The 16,664-nt window shown below is 39.6% G+C and overlaps 1 protein-coding gene across 1 annotated transcript in view; it reads left to right on the top strand.

Moving 5' to 3' along the window:
- The window catches only part of iglon5 (IgLON family member 5), a 226,212-nt gene that overhangs the window by 184,358 nt on the left and 25,190 nt on the right, over window positions 1-16,664 (top strand). The window contains exons 2-4 of the mRNA XM_041792624.1: window positions 1,356-1,434; window positions 12,186-12,418; window positions 14,089-14,208. Of these exons, the coding sequence (XP_041648558.1) occupies window positions 1,356-1,434; window positions 12,186-12,418; window positions 14,089-14,208 (432 nt within the window). The remainder of the gene's footprint in view (window positions 1-1,355; window positions 1,435-12,185; window positions 12,419-14,088; window positions 14,209-16,664) is intronic.

The following is a 16,664-nucleotide window of genomic DNA, read 5'->3' as shown; positions in this document are numbered from 1 at the left end:
CCCATTAATGCGATTACAGCTTTTAGCGGGAGATTTTCAGGGCCAGTTTTCTTTTGAGGCGTCATTAGTTTGTCCTCTTTTCTTGTTCTCCACCGGTATGTCAGTAAACAAACATCCACATTCACAGTCATGAGCAGCGCACACCTCCAAGAGCTTCTAAATGCAGCTATAAAGAGACTCATGCACTGGTGCATGCATACAAGCATGAATATATGAATACAAAAGCATGAATGCAGCCTATTTTGTGACATATAAACAAGCAGACAAAGAGAACAGGCATAATTAGTCTTTATTTAAGGGATGATAAATTATTAAGTAGAGCGCTTGGCAATCCCCAGAACTTTCTGCTGTGGAAATCTTTTGATTAGCAAACCATGATATGCATTATAATTCTGAATCCTCTCTCATTATTCTTTGTAATCATACCATGATTCCACAAAGTCCTTTAATTTAAAACCCGCACTTCCTGCGTATTTGGCAATGCCTTCACCATCATTTAGTCTCTTATCTCTTCGCTGATTTCCATTCAGCCAAGCTTAACATGTCTATTTAACGCAGCTTGAGGTGCTCCAGCAGCTTTAGTTTCATAAAGTCACCATTTATTAAACCTTAAGGCTAGACCACCACTATTGAGATATTGAGGTCATCATGCAGACGTAGGGAGACAGAGATGGTGGGAGATAGGGGGGACACAAGCTGAGGTATCTGGTGTCGTGCGGTGATTTGGCAGAGAGGAGACGGGCAGAGCCAGGTGTCTTGCTGGGCAGCGTCAGCAGGAAATATGACTGCCAAAATAAAAGGTCTTTGGTTATCTTTGTTTGCAGTCCAAGCAGGTTCCCCAAAATGAAAATGTTTCAAAGTTTCTGAATCACACCTCACAGATGCAAAGTTTGTATTCCCTCTTCAGCTAATAGCTCTTAGGATGTGTCTGTACTTTGTGATTTTGTAAGCATGTGCCTCTTTTCCCCGAGTATGTGTGTGTGTATTGGTAGGCAGGATGAGCATCCCTTCTGCTGTCCCTTCATTTCACGCTCCGGCAGCTCCGCGTGAATCCTCTTCCCTTGGCTCATTATCAGTGCTGTTCAATGAACGCGCGGCGCACCAGAATGCGGGGTAAAACCAAATCATTATTCAAGTACGGGGGTCAGTGCAGACATTGTGACTCTTTTGTTTAGTATATTTATTACTTTCCTTCAGAAATAAGTAAGCAGGATGCAGAGCGCATCCCCGGCCCAGCCTGTTTGGTGAGCGAGCCCACGTCAAAACACCCCCGACCTGAGATTGATGAACGCCTGTGGAGCGTCTGGTCCCGTTATTGGATGCTCATTGCTCTCTTCTCTGGTTTTTCTTGGCAGGGTCCAGTGTGCACGCAGCAGAATTCGGACACCTGCCGGACAACATTACAGTGTTGGAAGGAGAAAGCGTCACTTTGAGGTAACTCTTGATCCTACACCTGCACTTATTAATTACATGGAAAACTTGTTTGTACCCCCACCACCCACCTGTCACGCCGCTTTAATTGCCAATCCTCTGTCACATAACTTCAATTAGGCATCCCACATTGTGCCATATTTTCCACTTCTGTCTGTCTTATAGCTCATTAAAATGCTAATACCTGTCAGATGACGCTGCAGTCCTCCCCGTCTGTTCACCATTTTCTTCCACTAAAATGTAACAATAATTGTTGTGAGGTCAGTTTGGCCAAAGCTTTCAGCAGTAAAGTCACAGCTTTCCCACAACCAAGCAGAAAAACTTGTTTTTTCCCCTCTGCATCGACGTGACCTGGCTTGACAGAAAAGAAGAAAAAGTCAACACCACTTTCATCACCTCTAAGCCTACACCTTGAAAAATCCCTGAGCAAATTCCTCTTTAAGTCCCTTTTTGTCCCTTGAAAGCAGAGTGGGCCTTCCAGTAAAATAAAATATGTTATTGCAAAGCACAGAAAAGCTCTGTCAATATTTGTTAACAACAGCATGTCACTCTCAAAGTGTGGAAAAAAATCAAAGACACAAGATGCAAATCTATATCATCATCAAAGTATGTTGCCTGAAGCATTTTAACTGATGTTGTGGAGAAATTTAATCTATGAAATTTATTTACATGTTTTACATTGGTAGAATTACCCTGAATGCACCAGTGGTGCAATTTACATGTTCAATGTCACCCTTAGTTTGGTGTCAGGAGAGCTGAGCAGAAGTGTTATTTGGAAATAGGCTACCCCAGAGGAAGGAAATCCAGGAGAGAGGTAAGCAGAGGAGACAGACCCTATAGCAGCAAGGATAATGGAGCAAAACTCACAAAGTAGCATGCTAACTTTACTAGAAATGTTGGGATAAAACTGTTTTGTGAGGCCGAGGTAAGGCAGCATTCCTTAAAGCAGCAAATATAATGGAGCAAAACTCACAAACTAGCTTGCTAACTTTACCAGAGGTGTTAGAATTAAGCTGTTTTGAGCAACAGTAAACAGTTAAACAAAAAGTTTGAGATACACATTATAAATTATAACATTTACAGAAAGTGTTTACAGTGCAAAGTTATAAGCTAACATATAGCAATATTAATATAGCTTAAAATATGTTTGTTTTTTTGGCAAGTGTCTTTCTTATTGGTAAATCATGAACACTGACCTTAACTGAGTCAAGTGAGGCCTGCAGGTCTTTAGATGTTGTTCTTGGCTCTTCTGTTACCTCCTGGATGAGCCATTGAACTGTTTTTGGAGTAATTTTGGTAGGCTGGCCACATCTTGGAAGGTTCACCACTGTTCCAAGTTTTCTCCACTTGTAGGTAATGGCTCTCACTGTGTTTCACTGGAGTCCGACGCCTTAGAAATTGCTTTGTAATTTTTTTTCATACTGATAGATGTAAAGGATTGTTTGCTTTTTTAAATATTTTATGTGACTCCGCTTTGTCAGACAGGTTCTATTTAAGTAAAATCCTAATTCAACAGGTCTGGTGGGAATCAGGCCTTGGTGTAATTGAACTCAGCTTTCCAAAAAATGTGCTTGCTCACAGTAAACCCTCTGAGATCAATGTTGTCATTTAAGACAAAAACAGAGACAGGTTACAAAAAATTACAAAAAATAAACTTTAAACTATAAATCTTAGCCATGTACTTTTTTACTTCTGGAAGCCCTCCATTTTAAATTTCTAATGACACTTTCCATGCCTTTGTAGCCTGTACAGACTCTTCTGTAGTGAGCCTGGAACTTGATCACTTAAAAGATGAAATCCACACCAGTACCTCTGACACTGATCATCTGTTTATCCATTTTTATATCCATTTTTAATTGATTTTTCAATTGTTTCTGTTACTAGCTTAGCATTAGCTACCATGTTGTTTTACCACAATGGTTGTCACACAGGCTGTGACAACCAGTGGAAGGCTGTTCCGTCCTCATGTCATGCTTTGCCAAACTGTGTTTGTCTCAATGAGGAGATGGCCTGAATAGCTCTGTATGGAGAAAAAGAGAGACAGAGAGCCTGTGATGTGGCCCTCTGTGTCACTGCCAACAGAAACTGCTTTGAATAATGGCTCAAATGTTTTTTTTTTTGTTTGTTTGTTTTGTAAATATGTGAACATTTTGAAGACTTCTGTCACAGAATGATTATTTTTTCACTTTGTGGTCCCAAAGCGATGGGAGGGCAAGTTTGTGCAAAAAGAAGAAAGTCTAAGTCATCATTGTTTACTGTGTCACACATAAAAATCTGCAAGTTTTAATTTCGTATAGTAAAAATTCAAGTGGCATTACGGCAGCAAATATATTCTGAAATCCCAGGTCGTCCTGAAAAAAGTATGTTTATAGATGGACCATGCATCACATGGTTGATGTTTTACATGCTCGTAAGACAAAAAGTCCTGGCAAGACAAAATGGTTCAAAGATAGCTAGCATGTTAAACTGTCAAAAAATAGCACAGAGTAAATGGGTAACAGCTAACCCCAGGCAGTCCCTTTATTTGAAAGAGAAAAAGTTTAACATTTTGCTATTTTAGAAAAAGGTAAATGAACATTGATATTAACCCCGTATAAATTTAAACTGTTTTAGGAAGAATCTAGAAAGGACATAAGGGAGAAGGCACAGAGGAGATGGAGAAAGAGAAGCAAAAAAGAAACTAGCTAAATAGCTTTCAACTAGATAAATATATAAGGAAGAACTTAGGCTGGCCACACACTAGACGATTTTTTAATCTGAAATGATTTTAAAACTGTGAGAGACCACAGACTTCAGGACAATTTCCAAAGATTTTTCACCTTTAATCCTCTTAACACACACACTAGATGACTCAGCCAGACTATCAGATCACTGGAGACCACACACCTGCAGACCTGCCTACGACCTCACGTGATCACATGACTGCAGAAAAAAAAATCAAAACATGGATGTCTGTTGATACCTTCTTGCTGTCCCTCCACAGCACGCTGTCCTGGCATGCGTTACAGGTGAAGTAAAAATCATAATACAAAGGAAAGACTCAGGATGAAATCCTGGCTGAAATGAAGGTACAGTTGTGTTCATGGTTGTGAGTGGTGAAAGTACGTATGATCTGGCTGTGACGCTACCCGGTCTGCTCGCTCTCATTGGTTGTTGTGGGTACTCTGTCAGTGGCACTACGACCTAGAATCGTAAATATCAAACACCTTTGATATTTACGATTTGGGATTTTGGAGGCTACAATGCGATTTGGAGCTGTAAAACAATCGTGTTAACACCACACATATGCAGACTACTCAGACAGACAGTTGTTTGTGACGAGACTTCTCTCGGGATACGCCCCCACGATTGTCGGGGGAGGCAAATCTTGCCTCAAATCGGGCTTAAAATCCTGTAGTGTGTTGCCCGCAATAATATTTAAAAAATCTAGTCACTTTGGTCAGGAAACAGGGTATGGATTCAAATGAAATATTTTACAAATGGACGATTATATGTTTAAGTTATCTCACTAGCTAGCATAACATTTGTTTGCAAGGCTGTGGCTCATCAGTAGAGTCATTTTTATGATTTTAAAGGGTCATGTCTTGTTACAATGGCTGTCAGAGTCCATTAGAAGTTCATACACATTGTTTACTGAGCAAAGAACCAATGTTTTTTTGTTTCATTAATAAATCCTACAAACCATGTGAGAAAAGCTGTTAAAGATGTCCATTCTGGTTTGTGAGTAGCTTGTAGCATTAACCAGCAAGACCACTTTCAGCAGCTTTTCTCTCACACTATGTGAAATTTGTCAGTGAATCCAAAACTTTCGTTAACTGTTTAATAAATTCACCTTTTGAAGTGTTGAACAGAGTCCTCAGTCCAAGACAAGGATTAAACAGCTGAGGTGCACGTAGCTGAGCAGAGGGCCTCGACCTGTTATGTTGTGTTGTTTTGATTGAGAGCCCCTGGTGAGGGAATTTCTGTTTTAGACACAGCAGGAAGAGATTTTTAACAGAAAAAAACTGACTGGGCATGTATGACAAGATAAACGTTCATCTTTGACCACAGAGCGTGCCAAATCCACACAAACTTAAAGTTCCTTACAGGAGCTTTAATGAGCACTTTGTTGAGGTTAAGTTAAGTTGCTGCGTCTTTTCTTCTAGGCTTTAAAAATTGAGGCCAGCTTCCTGGACTTACTATTGTAAAGAACATTAAGACTATTTCCATGTTAGTGCTAAATCCTCATCTCTCTCTTAAACCACTCGTTCCCAATCTTTTTGGCTGTTAAAATCAAGCACAGCCAATAGCCTCCCTTTTTTCCACAGGTTCAACCAAAGGCTAATTGTTCCCTCTGAGTGTATTTTAGAGAAGACATTCAAGAGCCCCACAAGTAACGTACATGAAAAAGCACAAAGATTACATCAAAGTCTGAGAAAGGAAACCTTTTTGTAGCAGACATATGTTTTCCAGCTTTACTCTCCTGTGAACCATAGCATGACCCCTCAGGCTTGTGCAGCTTTCAGCCCCATATGGCCGTCTAACTCGACAAAATTGGGGAGCACTGCTTTAAACTTTACTCGCAGCAACTCTATGTGTGGTTATAGAAGTTTGATTTCACGGCATATTGCGTGGCATCATCTGCAGAGATGTGATGTTGTAGCTTGTAATCAAATGTGTGTGTAAGCAGAGAGCAAAAGAGCTGACAAAGAAAACACTGTAAATAAACTCAATTTTCATGTAAAATCACTATTGCCCATGTGGCACAAATGCTTGTGTTGTGCTTGAGACAATGCTAGTGTTTTAGCTTTGATGCGGGCCATTAAGACGAGCCACATTTGATGCTATTATGGTGCTCATTTCCTCCAGGCTTGCAGTCCTGTAGCAACATCATGAGCGGAAAAGTGATTAATTTTAAAAATAGTTCAGCAGACTGTTTGTACACACATAATAAATTCTGATGAGGTTTTTTTTTTTATATCTTCTCATAAACCCGCCAGCTACAAACCAAATCTTAAACAAAACTATGTTTGTTTCCTCTTTTTTATTTAATTTTCCAGGAGGGTGGTTAAGTGGTTTGGCCCTCGGGTCAATGTGTCAACTCAAATATCAGCATGCTGACTTGGTGCCTGATTGTCAAACCCTTCCAGGCTTACCTGCACTGTGTTTCTGTTATTCACTGTGCTGTTACTGCAAGCCACTTGGCAGGTGATCTAAGATATACCTCAACAGTGAAACATATCCAGGTCATTTTAATTAAACATGAGGATTACAGAGGCATGTCCTCACAGCTGGATGAAGCTGGGTAAGGACATCTAGTGGCCAAGATAAGAACATTCAGCCCACACTAAACCTCTCGAGGCTCTCCAGACCCCTTTAGAACAATAGATTTAGATTATATTGATCTACAAAAACCCTACTGTAGTACCTAATTTGAAATAGATTCTCATTTTCCGACACATTCATTTCATTTTTTAATCATTACTCATGCCATGAAGCTTGCAGCCAGTTTGGGGTTATCACATTTACTTCTGATTTTTAATTTTTCATTGTAAATCATTTGCAAATGCAATAAGTGCTTATAATAAATCCTTATGAAATGCTCTATTTAAATGCTTTGCTTCAGCTCATCTCAGCGTGTTTTCTTTTTTAGAATCTGACCTATTTAGCTCCACCTGTGATACAGAGTGACACATTTGCTCTGTGTTACCCAAGAGGTTGCAGACAGATGGAAAATAAAGAAAAATAGAATAAATGAGTGTAGAGAAATGGCGTGCAGTTACTGTCTCACAGAGCAGAGCAAAAGGGGTGCCATTGTAGTGTTGGATCAGTGGAGAAGAGTGAAACTGTGCTTTGTGCAAAAAGGTGCGTGTGTCTTTTAGTCGTGATAGATGAGTTTCTGAAACAGATATTTAAAAATGATGTATGAGGATTTATTAAAGTTTTGTTTAAAAGTTCAAGTATAAGGGGATTTTGTTTTTTTGTGGTTGAAAACAGAAGGGCAAAGCTTCAAAATAATTACATTTTTTATTTAAAAAGAAAATAACTACAAGACAGAGATTAAAAAAGGCCTGTTTTTCACATTCTTGGACCAGATGTGGTTCTCAGTGGGGCAGAAGCACTGAAATGATTGCATTATATTCCTTGAGTAATACCTGAGTGTCAGGCTTAGCCACCTAGCCACAGAGTTGGCTGGGCCCCTGCCAAACCAAATGAAAGGGCCCTCCCCAGTAGTGATTTATTGATCATATCAGTGTATATGTGTTGGATCACTACCATTGATTGATCCTGGCTAACAGTTCCATTCATTTTAGAGCTGAGAAGTGTTTGGAGCTTTTATTGGGTTATGATGCTAAAAATTATACATGCCACTTTTTAACCCCTTTTCATCACTTTTTCCACCTATTCTGGCACATTTCTTCCCACATTTAACCCAATTTGCCACTTTTAGTCAATGTTCACAACTTCAAACCCTTTTCAGTACTTGAGCCACCTTTTTTTTTCCACTTTTAACCACTTTTCACATTTTTTTACTGCCCTTTCTTGCCACTTTTAACAACTTTTCACCATTTTTTACTGTCAAAAAAATTCAAAGACACGCAAATCCAGTAAAGCTGAACCAAAAAGTGTATCAAGCAAAAAAGAAAAATAGGTCCACACACCAGAAGCGTATTTAATGAAGATTATCACCACATGTGACGTTTCTGGCCCAAGCCCTTCATCATTTTTTACTGCCCATTGTTGCGACTTTTAATAACTTTTCACCATTTTTACTGCTTTTTTTTGCCACTTTTCCTTTCTTAACCAATATTTGCATTTTTAGCCCATATTTGCCTCTTTTAACCTATTTTTGCCACTCTTTAACTGCTTTTCACCACTTATTTCTGCTTATAATGCCCTAGCTATGAAGTCTACTTTACTAATATTATGTCGACATTACCAAAAAAAAAAAGGTTATTCTGATTTCAGAAATATAACTTCCAAAAAGCTATAACGGACTACATCATAAACAGATCAAACTAATTTGTTCTTCCTCTGATAAGAGTGGTTATTATTGTTTGAACATCAGAATCCAATGATAGCTTCATAAACTTCCCAGCTTCAAAATGAGGGCACTGTTAGCCAGGATGCCAGCACCAACATACATTTATTTATATCATTAATAAACCACATCTGGGGAGGGCCCTTTCACTAGGTTTTTCTGTAGACAGGCCTGTGTGTCTACCCTGAGGTGTCAAAATTAGATTTGTATGTCAACTCAAACAATGATAACAATTTATGTGAACAATTTATGCAGATGGTTCTCTACTAGTGGGTTTGGACTGAAAAGTGCATTTCAGATGATGCAAGACAAAGATACACAGAGCCGAAGTGATGACTAGTTTTCTTGAGAACTCAGTGTATTCATCTCATGATGTATGGAAGCCCGAATGGACATACTGTGCATACATACATTTAGTTTTACTGATTTTGGTTGCTTTCTTTAAATCTCCACATATTTTGAGTTTCTTATGATAACAAAGTTGGCTCTCCAGTGAGAAGTTAAATTTGTTGATATCTCTAGAAAACAAACAAAATGTCCATATTTTCATAGGAACCAGAGTAAATTAAATGTTCCACTTCTTGTTCAGTCTGGGGTCCAAACTGCTGAATTTTTCATTAAATAAATTTGAGCATGTGAACATTTTGGAAATTTAAGTCTGTTTTTCATTTAGGAGTGGGTGATGCGTCCTGAGGCCAGTTGAGAACCACTGGTATTTAGAAAAGTGAGAGGTCTTTTGGTCAGAAATGAGAAAACATGTAAAATGGATGTTAATTTTCTACAGCATTGCGCTGTTTTTTTGTTAGTGAGATGTACTGCTCAGTCATGTAAGATAGGGGTTTATTTACATAGATTGCATTATTGTACATGCATGTTCTACAGTAATTAAGGAATCAACCAGTTTGCAATTTGTGACAACAACAGAGGCATGAATTCTAAAATCCACAGGTTGCTGAATTAGTTGCATAGTTTCCTTTTCTTTGTGGCTTTCACTAAACATTTCTTCCCATATGACTATATGGAGAAAGCATAAAGAAAAGATAATATGTGATTTTATTTAATGACATCCAATTCAAATGTGATCTACGTTTGCATAGTGTTCGTGGTCTGTAACAAGAGTATAAGGAATGTAAGGGTTTTGTGAAGCATAGTTTGTGTTACGATATTTTGGTAAGAACGGTGTGAAGGTCTACTCTGTTGACATATTATCATGTTAATTTCTGACTGCAGTGTGTAATTTTTTCATATGGGTGCTCAGGCTGCTCAGCTTTTCTCATGTGCAAGTGAGGAGGAAAATGTTGGGGCACTGTGAAAAATGTAAATAAAAACAGAATGCAATGATTTGCAAATCTCCTTAACCACAGTTTTTTAATAATAGAACATAACCAGCGTATGACATGTTGAAACTGATACAATTTTACCATTTCATGAAAAGTATTAGCTCATTTCGAATTTGATGGCAGCAACATAACTCAAAAAATAGGGACAGGGCTGTGCTGATCATTGTGTAGCACCCTCTCTTCTTTTCACAACAGCCTGTAAAGGTCTTGGAAGTGAGGAGAGCAGTTGTTGGAGTTTTGGGAGATAAATGTTGCCCCATTCCTGTCTGATGTAGGATTCTAGCTGCTCAACAGTCCTGGGTCATCTTTGTCAGATCTTTTAGTTTTATGATGTGCCAAAGGTTTTCTTCTGTTGAAAGGTCTGAACTGAAGGTAGGCAAGTTAAGCACCTGGAGTCTTCTACTGTGAAGCCATGCTGTTGTGATGGATGTGGTATGTGGTTTAGCATTGTCTTGCTGAATTATGCAAGGCCTTCCCTGAAAGAGACTTTGTCATAGATGGGAGTATATGTTGCTCCAAAATCTCTATCTACTTTTCAGCATCGATAGTTCCTCTTCAGATGTGTAAGCTGCCCAAGCCATAGACACTAATGAAACCACATACCATCAGAGATGAAGATGTGTTCACATATGTCTCCCTCTTTGCATGATAGAGCTTTTGATTGTGTTTGTGAATAGTATGGTGAACTGTGTTGACAATGAATTCTGGAAGTGTTCCTAAGTCAATGCAATGATTTCCAGTACATAATCATGCCTGTTTATAATGCAGAGCCACCTGAGTGCCCAAAGATCAGGAGAATCCAGCACCGACCTTCACCCTTCTCCCTTGCACATAGATATTTCTCCAGATTCTCTGAATCTTATGGTGATATTATGCACTGAAGATGGTGGGATATTCAAAGTCTTCTCATTTTTACACTGAGGAACATTTTTCTGAAATTTTTTCCACAATTTTTAGATGCAGTTTCTTCCTGATTGGTGAACCTCTGCCCATCATAACTCCTGAGAGACTCTGCCTCTCTAGAACGCACCTTTTGTACCCAGTCATGTTACTGACCTGTTGCCAATTAACCCTAGAGAGCTGGCTGCACTTATTACACAGCGCACAAGGCTTCCTCTGCTCTGACAGTGAGTCGAACAACTGGGCAAAGATTAAGGGCACTCTTAAGTGAAAGTGTTGATAGTCTCAGTCTGTCAGAACTGAGTGTCTACTGCACTCAAGACTGACACTTAAGCAGCAAAGCTCAAAACCTTGTGCATGAAGGCAACCTGAGGATGTAATAGAGCAGCAAAGGGGAAGGGAAGGGTGTCGCGAAAGCCCTCTGTGGACATAAAAGAAGAACTGAGAGAAGGGGAAAAAAATGTGTTACACAGGGGAAGTCCCTGAACGATAACTTGGCACAAAATTCTTGGATTTTATTGGAACTCTGTACACATTTAGAATTGTAAAAGGGAAGGGGCTGTGCCACGAAAGCCACCTATTGACTGAAAGACGAGAAAAATGGGTGCGTTATGCAGCGGAAGTCCCCAAATGATGGTGCATGTCATTCAATCTCAGAATTAGGAAAATCAGAGTTGACATCAAAAATGTGCTCTGAACTCGTAATTCTGACTGAAAGTTGGAGAAACCCCCAGTTACAATCTTGTAGCAAATGCAACACATTCAGTTCAGATGTTGCGTCATTCCCAGGTCTGGTATCCGACTTCTGGGGTAAATAAAACAGTATTATAACTCAACCCAACATTTTTGGATTTTATTGTAAATCCGTACATATTATGATTTTTTCATAGCACCAGTTTTAGGAAGTCTTCTGAGAGCTATCAAGAACAATTAAAGCAACAGTGTGGCATGCAAATTAACACAGTCAGACACACAGACAGTTATGCAGCCAGTTATAGTATCAAGAGATACATTGCAAAATGCTCCTCCAGCTATTTTTCATTTGTACCACTTTTCAGGCCTTTTGTTGCCCTGTCCCTACTTTTTTGAGATGTGTTGCTGCTATCAATTTCAAAATGAGCTAATATGAAATGATAAAAGTCCCAGTTTTAATATCAGATATTGTAAAAAATATATGGGTTTATTATGTTTGAAAAATCATGGCATTCTGTTTTTGTTTACATTTTACACAGCGCCCCAACTTTTGGAAATGGGGTTTTAAATTGAGTGTCTACTACTGAGCAAGAATACATGATGGCATTATTTAGAAGTTGCCTGAAGCATTGTTTTCTGCATTATTAGATGTAAAACTGCTGTATCTGTGATTGATTTTCAATGCTTTGACATTTCTTCAACATACGGTACACCAATCACCCTCAGTAATACTAACACGTCCTTTAGGAATATAAACCTGTCCAAACCAAACATAATGATCACTTTCTGTTGTTTCACAGATGTCGGATCGATGAGGAAGTGACCCACAAGGCCTGGCTGAACCGCTCCAACATCCTCTTCACAGGGACAGACAAGTGGTCGCTGGACAAACGCGTGACGCTGGCCAACAGCAACAACAGCGACTTCTCCATTCACATCGAAAATGTGCAAGTAACCGACGAGGGGCCTTACACCTGCACCTTCCAAGCCAACAACAAGCCCCGCATCGCCCACGTCTACCTCATCGTCCAAGGTCAGCAGCTGAGCTGAAACTTAATAAGAGCCTGCTCGAAGTAATTCGAAAGGTGTTTACTGTCTCAACTATAGGAGCTGGCTCCTTTCCCTGATTCATACAGAAGCTGCAGATTTCATTTCCACTACGACTGCAAAAAGGAAAAAATGTGTGCAGGAATGGCACTGTAAGCAGCCAGATAAACACATCCACTAAATGCCTAATTAAGCATTTTTGTCATTCACCCAAGTGCAGTGCTCTCTATTAGATATGATTGAGGTCTGACATCAGAGGAAGCAATTAAGATCTCATATGGTGTCATTTTATCAGAGGCGCATTATATTTAAGATAGGCGATAAAGTAGCTGATGTTATTAAGGTTTTTGAACTTTGAAGGTTGGTTAAACCAAAGTGTATATACTTGACTATGTCATGGTTGGTCCATGTGTGCATACTGCAGGTGCCAAACAACCAGAAAGTCAGCCTATTTGTCATTTCCATGTGGCAAGTTTAGGTTATTTGTCTTTACAAGTGAGGCACATCAGATGGATGAGGATGTTTATCCAGGTGATGAGGTACACAAGGGTGCTGTCCAACTGCCCGACTAAATAACTGACAGTGCAGGACCGGGACTGGGTCTCAGTCATCAAATTGGCCGCTAAGTGAGTGAGAGTCTGACTGATCCTGAGTGACATCATGCATTGGCACAGGACTGCCCAGAAGATGGATCTCAGACCTCTTCCCTCTGCATTTGTCAGATTTTATGCATATTCCAGAGTGTGTGGGATGCACACTGCAGTCATGCATCACCAGCAGAATGAAACTGAAAACTTTTAACAGGATATATTAGGTACATTCTGCTGAAATGGAAAACACGTGGCCTGGCTCACGACTCACAGGTGGCAGAGACAATGTCAGCAGCTTACTAACAGAGTTTTCACATCGCACTGCAGCCAAACAAACACTCTTGTCTGCAGGGCCCAAAGCTTGGCACAGATTGACCATATATACCTAATTCCAAGCTGCCTGCAATTTCAGCCCTAGCTTGATATCACACAAAATAATTACACCCTCAAGTCAGTAAATCAAGCAGGAGCGGCTTCAGCGCCACTCCAATCTGTGCCTTATCGCGGCAAGTATTCAACTCCAGCAAGATAGAGAAAAATAGGATCCTTGGTGTGTGGCTTGCTCAAAAAAAGCAATCTCAGGGCCAAGCTCATTAAAAACAATGATAATGGGCTATTTAAATTCAAGGGTCATCTTGTTATCAAACTAAATACATGCATAGCACTCAACACTCTGAAAGTTTTGGGGCAGAATTATATTCAGGGATTAGTCGTTCTCTTTAGAAAGTAAGAAATTCCAGCTACCACTTTTACGTGTCCTCCTGTTGATTTTTTTTTTTTAGGATCAAATTAGATTAGATGTCAGGAGAAGGAGATTTAAATGCCCATTTGCAGCCATTTAGAATTCAGTGCATTTTAAGTGGACGGTCAAGCATATTGCTGCACAGCTCAGTAAGCACTCGGGCACAGATCATTAATCAGCTGATTGCCTGTCTGTCTTAGAAGCAGGGATTTGCATCATACTTTAACCACCTTAACAGGCTGTAAGGCCATACCTCATCAATAATTTATGATAGAAAAAGGGGATTTTGAGGTCATATTTTAATAGCCTGTTCTTGTTTTTCAGTGCCGGCCAGGATCGTGAATATCTCCAAAAACGTGTCGGTAAACGAAGGCGAGAATGTAAACCTCTACTGTCTTGCAGTAGGTCGACCTGAGCCCACCGTCACCTGGAAGGACCAGAAATGTAAGCCACCATGTCTTGTTTGCTTGTCTTCAGATCCGAATCTCTTGTTCGCAGCTTCACCTTTATCTCCTCTGTCTTCGCATTCATCCCCCGCCATGTACGTTCCTCTATTTCCTCCTTCCATCCCAAAGCCTTATCAGCATTCAGCTCATGTCGTCGTCTTTATCCCCCCCATTCCTGTGTCATCATTCTTAAACCCAGCTGTTTAGTCTGTCCCCATCTTAAATTTTCAGTCCCGTGTATTTTCCCTACATCCCAGCGTTGTGTCCCAAATAACCACACATTATACGTAATTATCCCCACTGCGCCACCTGTAATCATCAGCATCTGTCTTCATCCACCCTGTCAACCTGCATCACAGTGCCAACTGACGCTAACAGCCGCTTTTGGCATTAAATCAGCTATTTTTAGCCTCCACTGGTGGGATGAATCACAACTGGTTCAGGGTGGTCAGAAAACACAGCTTAATGGATGCAGGCAAATCCATTTGGTTTGATCAGAACCGTATTTATTCACAATCAGTTCCCATCGTTGTCAGCAGCGATGTCAAGAATCGTACAAATGACAATGAAATGGCCTCCAGATAATGTCTTGGTGAAGGTTGTCTTAAAACAAAGACTTTTTCATCACAAAAATACCCATGCTAGCGTTAATCCCTCAGTAATTGTTGGCATTCAAGCAGCAAAGATCAGTCTCCTCTTTTGACCTGTGTAGTTTTCTTATACAGTGTTGTTTAAGTTGTTCTGGCTTGTTTTGGTCCTGAGGGGCTTTGACAATCGCTGTGCATGGAGCTAAATGCCTAAGACAGACCTTTCATTTTCAGTGACAGGTAAGCCATGTTTCATAAAGAAGATATGAATGTAGTCATAGTGAGCTGGATGGTAGCATGTTTGGCCGAGACTGAGCAGTGGAGCTGGAGAGGAGATCCACTGCTTTAGCAACGGGCTAATTAGATGTGGCATCAGTGTTTTCCAACAGAATAATGTTCTATTCCTGTTGGTACTTTATCAGAGTTGATTATGAAAGAGACCGTTAAAACCAAGAGAGCTATGGAGTAGAGCAGACCCACTGCTCGCTCGCTGACATCTCAGGTGGAGATAAGAGTGGCAGGTGGATGAAACAAACTAGGATTAAGATAAAGAAACCATACAGCAACACATATTTCCAATATTAACCTCATTTCTCTGGAAACACTTTATAATAGCTGCACACTATTAAGTATCAGTAAAACATTAGTAAATACATTTAATTAATTTGCCATCTATAAAGTATTATAAACTAATTTGTATGTCATTTATCAACACAATTAAGAGTGCTTTTATGACACATTAGTACCTTGGTTCTCAACCTGGGGTCCAGGGTCCCCCCCGGGGTGGGGGGTGTGGGGGGGATTTCAGGTGGGGGTGCAAGGGTCTGTCTGGTCTGAGGTCGTTAAAATTAGCGCATTCAAATTAATAAAACCATATTAACACATGAATGGCTCATAAAAAAGTCTTTTGCTAATAACACTTGTATTTTTGGCTATTTTGTTTGGCTTTAAATGATGAAAACAATTCAATTTTATGTGTATTTTTAACAGCAATGAGCCATTTTTTTGCTTGTTTGTTGTGGGGGGCCACATCTCTTCTTAGATATGTGAAGGGGGGCTCAATGGAAAAAAGATTAGGAACCACTGCATTAGTAAACCATTTATTAATAGGTAGCTCATCATTTATAAAGCATTTACTAACTGGTAGTTAATCCGTTACTACCATGTCTTCCATTAACACAGCCATAAATACTTTACTGATGCATCAATAAAGCATTTATGGCTCACTTTATAAAAAAAATACAAATAATTAAGAAAGCTTCTTAGACAATTAGCTAAGCATCCACAAATAATTTGCTAATGTTTCATTAAAGTTAAAAGTGTATCATGCTTGTAAAGTGTTGCAGATTTTTTTATTTTCTAAAGGCAAAATTATTGATATATTCTTTTTCCCTCTGACGTCATGAACAGGGTTGAAGGCTGAAATGATGCCATCGTTTTTACTTAAAGGTAAAGGTAAAGGTAATGTAAAAATGTACCTATTTCCTGGTGAACGGTGAAATAAGCTATATAATTGCAGAAGTCATTGACTTAACATTAATATGGACAATGCAGCTCTGTCAACTTCCATTGTACAAAAGTGAAGCCAAAATACCCCCGCAATGATTGCTGACGTATCGCATTTGTGACATGATTTAAGGCCTAGATGCACAAAAAGGAGCTGCTTAATGAACCACAGAACTGACATCACAGCCTTTCTGCAAACCAAAGAGCATATTTTATTAAAGATAAATGTCAAAGACCCCTGGTCAGTACAGTCCTCAGCGAAACAGACTATGACTGTGTTGTTGGTTTTATTTGAGTCTCGTCTTTCCTCCTCTATGCTGCTAATCTGGTTTAAATGCTCTAAAGTGGTGCATCTGTTAAC

Source organism: Cheilinus undulatus, linkage group 8 (assembly GCF_018320785.1).
Source record: "Cheilinus undulatus linkage group 8, ASM1832078v1, whole genome shotgun sequence".
Taxonomy (NCBI): Eukaryota; Metazoa; Chordata; class Actinopteri; order Labriformes; family Labridae; genus Cheilinus; species Cheilinus undulatus.
The sequence above is the reverse complement of the archived record's forward strand: the minus strand, read 5'-3'. Positions and strand labels throughout refer to the sequence as shown.